Here is an 8313-nt window from a genome sequence, read left to right as displayed (position 1 = left end):
TGTTACTTTTGCCTTTGCTGTTTGCTCTAAGAGTTAAGTACTTAACAGCATGTCAGCGCTGCTGGTCAACGACTGATTTTCCCTTTTCTCTCACTTTTTTTATTCAGCTCACAATTTACAACGTCGCTCGCTGGAAGGTTTAAATATTGAAAGCGAACTGTGGCCGCTTTTCCCGTCAATTAGTTTTTGGCAAAGTGAACGCAAAAAAAAGAAAAAATTAATTCTAATAAATTTTGTACACACTTTAAGAAAGCTGTGCTGGGAATGTGTCACTGTCTGGCACTGACTATCTATTCTGTCCTGCAGTCTCTCTGTCTATCTGTCTGTTTGTCTGTCTGTTTGTCTACCGAGTGCGCTGGGTCGACGCGAAATTGCAAAAGAAATTGCGCAAATTGTGTGACAGCGTGTAAAGTTGGCACTTTCACACATAACTCATAACTTTGGTGGTAAAACTTTCGCTCATGTTGGCGGGTGGCTAGATCGGCGTTGGCCAAAACAGCCGCCAAATGGATGAGAGGGGAGAGTGGTGGGCAGAGAGGGGGGTGGTATAAGCCTTACATTGGCGACTATTTGGACGCTCATGTAGACTATTTATCTCTGCGCGTGAATGGGGGGCGAGCTTTGCTGGAGTTTTGACAGCGCATATAAAAGACCATAAAACAAAAGTTTTTGCTTTAACTTTCAGCATAGAAGCAGCAACTTTAACGCCTACAAAGCAGTGCAAGGGAACCACACACACATACACACACACACACATATACATACACACAACTAGGAATAGAAGTGATTCTCCCACTTACATGTGTTGTGTGTGCCACTGGAAAGCCATTCGAAACTATAAACTCTTTGCGGCATTAGAAACGCAGAGCAAAACAGAGATTCAACATTTTTTTTTGTTTTTAGTAAGTATTTTTTGCTTACTTCCCAGGCAACAAAAAAAATTACGACAAAAAATCGAAAAAAGTTATGCGCACTTTTTTGTGTGTGTTCCAAACAAACGTCAGCAACAATACTTTAGGGGTAAAAATGACTGGGAGACTGGGATGTGCCACTCATGAATTATGAAATTTTAAAACGCTGCCGTTGCCGCTGTTGCTGTTGTTGCTGCTCCAGCGCAATGAAACTTTTGTAGCGTCTCCCCCACAAAACAATTTGTTGTTGTTGTTGTTTGCGTTTGAAATTAACTGGCAAATGACGAGTTTCAATTGCAAAAGGAATGCATATCCCTCCGCCACTTGCTCTCGCGCTCTTTTTGTTCTCACATTTCCCATTATATCTCGCTCAGACATACACTCGAAATATATAAATAAGAGCCGCACACACTCGCTTGACATCAATCATTGTCTGTTTATGGGCTCACTATACGCATACTTTAATGTAATTTTATTCGCAACCAATTGTATTTTTGTGTTATGTTACGTATACGTATGTTTTAATTTAATTTTGGTATATTTTAAATTTTTTGTGGTATATTAATTTGGTATATTTTGAAATATTACCTCACAGTTTTGCTTTTATTCACTTAAGTGAATACCCGCTACCAATAGGTATTATAACTTTGTGCCGGCAGAAAATGTATGTAACAGGTAGAAAGAGGCATCTCCGACCCTATAAAGTGTTATATATGTATTATTTATCAGCGTCAACAGCCGAGAGGATCTAGCCATGTCCGTCTTCATTAATAGTAATGCACCAATTATATAATGATTACATAATTGAGTCAAATATCGGAATTACAGCTCTTCATCACTTCTTCATCGCTTCATTGGGGCGAATTAGCATCTTAGCTTCTTTCAATATATTTTCATTGTGCCAAATAAGATCCGGCCCATATGGTGCATTTAAATTACTGCATAAGAAAAAAACAAAAATCAATAAGTATGTGTATTCCATCGGAAATAACAGTTTTTAATATTTACCAATCATAACATTTCGAGTGCCACCAGCCATTGTATTTAACTGCGCAATTACCACCATCTTTAATGTCGTTGTCGCGATCGAATGTTGTGAATTTCATGTTTTCGCCGTCTCTCATCGCATCCCGAATAATAGTTCCTTTGAATTTACCCAAACTCAGTACGTATCCATTGTCCTCATCAGATATTTTAAAGTCGTCATATCGAGCGTTGTAGGTACTTCCATTCACAGCAACCAAATGTATATAAAGTTCGTGACGCTCCAAACTTGTGATACGATGTATTTTCTCTAGGCCAAGGAAGAAGTCACTATCCAATGCACCGAAACCTTTGCGATACGTTGCCCAATCCCTATTGAAGCTCTCATTTCCCCCAACTCGTTGTTGTATTACAATCCATCCAGGTCCAGCTAACTGACTATCGCACAAAACATCGAATAAACCTACGCCAGAAACATTGAGTCGATGAACTCCTGGATAATCTCCGAAAGGGATGCAAGTTGTGGGACTTAATATTTCAATTTCAGATTGACATAACTGATTTTCTATAACCTTATCAATTAGCTTTCTTTGATTATCTTTTAATTGCGATTCAATTATTTTCTGCTCTTCTCTGATATTTTCTGACGTCATGCTCAATGTATCAATTTCAGATCGGCATAACTGAATATCTATCTCTTGCTTTATTAATTCAGATTTACTCTTCTCTAATTTCAACTCAAGTGTTTTCTGATGTTCTGTGTTATTTTGAATATCCTCACTAAATCTCTTTATAATTTCATCTTTCTCAATTAACCTAGAATTGAAATATTTTAATTGAACTTGACAATTTTCTAAGTTGGGGGATTGATCTGATAATTGTCCTTCTAATTTAATAATATTTTGTTTTGAATTAATCTTAGATTCTAATTTATCAACTTTAATTTGACACGATTGCAAATCGTTTTCCCCTTTAAGTACTTTGTTTTTATACTCATCTAATAGAGCTGCCTCCTTCATGAATTTTTCATGAATTTTTACAATTTCGTGATACTTTTCCATAAGATCAGAATTTAATTCATTTAACTCATTTAACTTATTTTCCCTAATCTCTTTGTATTGTAACCCATTTCTAACCTGTCTAAAATAGTCAAGCAAAGGTTCCATAGTTTTATAACTTTGAATGCGGCACTGTTCTTCCATTTTTTGATCGAATTCACATGTCTGATAAGAAAAAGATGTAAATATTATTAGCACTCACTGTACTACGCTGCTTTATGGAATTGTTCTCACCTTCTCACCAATAGCTGTGGCCACCAAAAACATTTTAAAAACTGTTAGTAAGAAGACTGATTTAATTTTTATTGTGCCCATTTTGAAAGCTTCGACTGTACGCGAAAAAGATGAATGTGAAACTAAAAGCATTGAGTTGCTGGCAGATTTAAAAGCTAATACGTGTAGAACGGATGTGGGTTCAGATTAAAAATTGATAGCGGGAGAGAAGGTGATAGCAAATTGAATCTCTATTCGTACCGAGAGAACTGACAATGTCAACTATAATTCTTGATAGTGGAAGCAGAAAATGCGAAGTGGATTCGAAATTTAAAATAAAGACAAACAACTAGAAGAAAAAAATGCAGGGTTAAAACACTGCAGTGCAAAAATACTCTAAGAAGTTGCACCATAAAAACATTATTTTGAAGATGATATAATATATTGATGTCACAGAGGCTCTGTCTCTTCTCATTGGCATCTACTGATGAGTACAGCCCCCGTCTGTATGTTCTTCATTGAGTGAGAGCGATTGTCTGGCTTATCTTTGCTATGCGGACGCTTAGTTTAGAGGTCACATAAAACACATTCACAAATTTTTATTTAATTTAAAGAATTTTGATATTGTTGGTTTGAAAAATACCCCCATAAATGTATTTTATATTTCAGTTTATTTTTGTGTGTAAATTTTTAAGTTTAAGTAAACGTTTATTATATATTATAGTTCCTTCATTCCCTTACAACCCTAAGCTACAACAAGTAAGAAAGCTACAGTCGAGTGCTCTCTGAGATCCAGTGTTTCATACGGACTGACGGTCAGACGGACATGGCTAGATCGTCTCGGCTGTTGACGCTGATCAAGAATATATATATATATATATATATATATATATATATATATATATATATATATATATACTTTATGCGGTCCTTCTACCTGTTACATACATATAATATCTTTCTACGGGTATAAAAATACTATTTTTTATAACGAATAATTTTATACTATATATACGAACGTATACTTGATATATTAATTTTGACAACTATCGGTTTGAGCGTCTTTTACTTTATTCTATTTAGGTTTAGACTCTAAACATATCAATCTAAAGCTGAAAGGCTAGAATCTAATTAAATTTTCTATTTACACTTGACATTTTTCGTTTTTTCTAAGCATTTATGAATGTGGTATATTTGAAGAAATCTTCCTTATTTCCATCTCTTTAGACCTTGAACGTTTAAACTTTAAAACTTATGGTAGAATTTTTAATTATGACATTATTTTTTTATTTAATATATTTTATTTTAAAAAAATTTAATAAACTGTGTACTTGGTATATCAATTATACTAGTAATAAACGCCTTGACTTTTTACATTCAACTTTCTAAATAAAAGTTACTTTAAGGAACGTCTAAATACTTTAAGTATTTTCCAATTTTTATATTTATTTGGAATATATATGGTATAATGGTAATGGTATATAGTATTTTATTAATAAAAAGCATATTTAACTACATAAGAAATCTATGGCCTGTTTAATTTACTAGCAATTATTGAACCTTTTGCTTTCATCAGTCAGTCCTTAGAGGTAACACTTTAAGTAGACTTTTCATGCTTGGCATTCTCCATTTTTCAAAAGCAATTTAAATTAGAACTGCAAATAGTGTGCTGCATATCTGCGTGATGAAATTAAACTGCACGGCAATAGAACTCCCTTGGCTCATGCATACTCGTGCATACAACAAACTCGTATCAAAGCAGCTGCAGTTGCTGCTGCTGCTGCTGCTGGTGCAGTGCATTTTGTTTGCGCTGGCCCCCCAGTATAATGAAGTAATAGAAAATGCAAAGCGCTGCATAAAAAATGATGTGAAATTTTTCACAAAAAATACACACAATTATGCTGGCAGCCAAGCAGTTGCAGTAGCCAGCAAAGGATGCCAATGGCAGGCAGAAGGCAGCATCAAAAGCAGGCACAGCCCGGAGCAGCAGCAGCAGCAGCAGCTCTAGAGGCGTGTTGTGCATTTAAGCTGACGTCACGGCATTCCCATCATCATCAACAGCAGTCGCAGCAGCAGCAGAAGCAGCGTTGCAATTGCAGCTAATAATAATAACAGCTCATGAGCACTGACGCTTGACAAATGGCAGAAGCAGACAGACTATGCGTCGTCTCCACCCACACCCATAGCCACAGCCATTTGACATGCAAACGCAGCTGCCATGGACAAAAGTATTCCGAAGGCATTATTTTTATTAACGACAGACAGCAAGACAACAAACACAAACACAAACAACAAGAGCACATTAACAATAACACAAACTAAAGTTTAAAGCGCGGAGTTTGAGTTAGGCAGCACTTTTAATTCATCAACCAAATGGACAAGCTGGCTTAACTTGATCGGTTACATTACAAAAATAAAAATACAAATACAAAAGAAAAAGAATGAGGCACTCTTCTTCCATTTCAGTTAGCTTCCTGGCCGAGACAAATGTCAATTCAACGTTCAAAAACATCTTCAATTACTTGACAAATCAAACTGACAGCTCAACAGCCGAAGCGAAGAAGACAGTCGTCGTAACAGCATCTCCTTGTCATTGTTGGCCTGGTCAAAACTTTCTTTCCCCTGCCTGTGTGTTTTGTCTATTTATTAAAAAACTTTTGTAATTACAGCAATGCGTCGCCGTTGTCGTCGTTCTCGTTGTTGTCGGCATTGGCATCCTCTCTGAAGGTGTGTAAGAATTCGAGTATCACCTGAATACACTTCACCTTTTTTTAACGGTCTGTCGCTGTCAGCACATCAAAGCAAATTAAAATCAAACATGGCAAATGGCACCTTCTAATGCATTATAGAAATTATGTTTATGTTTAGAGCACATCAGAATCATCGAGACCCTCAGACAGCTCATATAACCAACAACAACAACAACAACAACAGCGACAGCGACAGCGAACAGCACCTTGTACTTTTTTCTATGAAGTAAACTATTGTAATTATTTTGAACAGCCAATAAAGTTTTTTGGTCACATCGGACAACAGAACAGAACAGAACACAACGGAACACATACTGTACTTCTATGGCACTACTACAACGACAGCTAATGGCCAAGCATAAATGACCTTTGCTGCTTTTGGGACATCGAAACAAACACAGTAGCAAAAGCAGAATCAGATACTGTTGCGTGTTGTCCTTCTGCTCTCTCTCCTTCTACACTCTCCGCATCGTCCCAGTTGGCTCCTTGCTCTGGCTCTCTGGTTGTTTTGCACAGTGTTCAAGTATTTTGTGCTGCAAGCAACAACATGGCTGCCAAGTTGTGTCCTGCTTGCCCCCACCAGGCTTGCCCCCCTCTTGCCTGTCTTCATCATGTCGTTGCCTCCAAACATGACACTCTCTCCTGTCTCTATGTGTGTGTGTGTTTGTCCTTTTGGTGTACAGCATTTTGTGCCACAATTTTGGGCAAATTACTTAAACAAATGCCGTTGCAACCTTTGGGGCCACTGGTCAGTTGATATCGGATTTTAGCCTCGCCACAAGTATTGAGTACGCAACAAGCTCACAGTTTCCTTTATGTAGTATATATCAACACATTTGCGCAAAATAATTATCATTCTAAGTCACTGAGCAAGCTTTGAACAATTTTATAGGAAACGTAAAATTTATCTGTTTATTAACGTTAACATAAACAGAAACCAAACAGAAGTTTTGAAATTAACAAATCTTTAAGCCTATTTAGAAAACTAAAAAGGAAATATCGATAGGGTGGAAGGGTATTATAACTTTGTGCGTGCAGATAATGTTTGTAATACGCAGAAGAAGCCATCTCCGACCCTAAAAAGAATATATATATTCTCAATCAGCGTCAACAACCGAACCGATATATGTCCGTATATACACGTATGTATATCTCAGAGGCTATAAGATAAAGAATTATAATTTTTTAAACAGCACTTATAATCTTTGGACGCTGATCAAATTTCTTTAAAAAAAAATCGAATAAAAAGCATAATAAGCATAAATACAACCACAGTATTAGGTAATTGGTGAGATAATAATTGTAGAAGTTATTTAAGAAATTCATTTGTAGGGGAAAAATTGTCTTACTTAGAGTCTTAGTTGCTTTGACTGATAATCTGATATATTTTATACTCAATGCTATATTTTGAATGTAGTAATACATAAATATACCATATAAAGTCTTTGGTAGGTTTAAGTATTTTGCGGTATATTGATTTTAAGAATAATACCGCTTAGTTTTGCCTTTATTCAAAATGAATAGCGGGTATCTTCGTCATGCATTTATCTGTCCTAGTCAAAATAAGGCTCAAAGGACTGGATATAATAATAACTCATGTCATATTAATTATTAATGACTAGAGTCAGTGCATTAATAGTTAAGTATTGTTGATTCATGTTGAGCTGGGTAGAAAATGAATTGTTTTATTTAAATTGTGGTTAAAAATATTACTCGTGAAATTAACAGAAAATCATGCAATTTCTAAACAGAATTAGCTTCTTATTAATCATACAAATTCGAGGGTAAACAAATTCATTTGTATAAGCATGTATTGTAAACATTTATCAAATTGTCAAGAATTTATGCTTTATTGTGAAAAAAATATTGTGATAATACAGACTTGTTTCGCATAGTCTTATATCGATGGTGAACGGAACATCTGCTCATAATCCCAACCTGCTCAATTTGATTTCCCCATAGAAAAGAAAACAAAAAGTGCATATTACTTGTGGCTGGCAAACCACACGCAAACAGAGCAACAGCAACAGTAACAGCAGCTAATTAATTTTAATAAATTGGCCGCAGACACACAAACACACACACACAAATACACACATACACATACATACATATACAGCAAAGACACAGTCAAGTCATGTTGCCGTTGCCTAGGCTCAAGATTTGCAGAGACGCCTCCTTTTGTCTGCTGCCTAAAACCGAAAATTAAATAAATCCTGTGCCGTCAAATTAACACACGCAAGGCCTGAGCTCGACGGCAAAGATGCAAAAATGTTTCCGCAACCATGGCTGCCACGCCCACTTTCTAGGCACGAGGCGAATTGTCTTCTATAGCCAGCAAACCTTTCGTCGACTGATAAAACGCCGCATATGAATATTTATGTACATGAAATTGAT

The 8313-nt window shown here is 36.1% G+C and overlaps 1 protein-coding gene across 1 annotated transcript; it reads right to left on the bottom strand.

Annotated features, from left to right (window-relative positions):
- Positions 1–1360: 1360 nt before the first annotated feature.
- Positions 1361–3303, bottom strand: LOC117568644 (fibrinogen-like protein 1). Its single transcript, XM_034249437.2, has 3 exons — positions 3188–3303; positions 1920–3118; positions 1361–1849 (listed from the first exon to the last, which is right to left on the bottom strand). Exons 1-3 carry the CDS (start codon positions 3266–3268, stop codon positions 1747–1749), a joined length of 1383 nt encoding a protein of 460 aa, XP_034105328.2. The 5' UTR covers positions 3269–3303; the 3' UTR covers positions 1361–1746.
- Between the last annotated feature and the right edge of the window lie 5010 nt (positions 3304–8313).

Source organism: Drosophila albomicans, chromosome 3 (genome assembly GCF_009650485.2).
Source record: "Drosophila albomicans strain 15112-1751.03 chromosome 3, ASM965048v2, whole genome shotgun sequence".
Lineage (NCBI taxonomy): Eukaryota > Metazoa > Arthropoda > Insecta > Diptera > Drosophilidae > Drosophila > Drosophila albomicans.
This window is presented reverse-complemented; position numbering and strand designations above follow the sequence as displayed.

Coding starts and splice junctions, on each gene's coding strand:
- LOC117568644 (XM_034249437.2), bottom strand. CDS start 3,268: ATGGGCACAATAAAAATTAAATCAGTCTTCTTACTAACAGTTTTTAAA. Junction 3,119..3,187: donor CCACAGCTATTGGTGAGAAG/GTGAGAACAATT, acceptor TTTTCTTATCAG/ACATGTGAATTCGATCAAAA. Junction 1,850..1,919: donor CACTCGAAATGTTATGATTG/GTAAATATTAAA, acceptor TTTCTTATGCAG/TAATTTAAATGCACCATATG.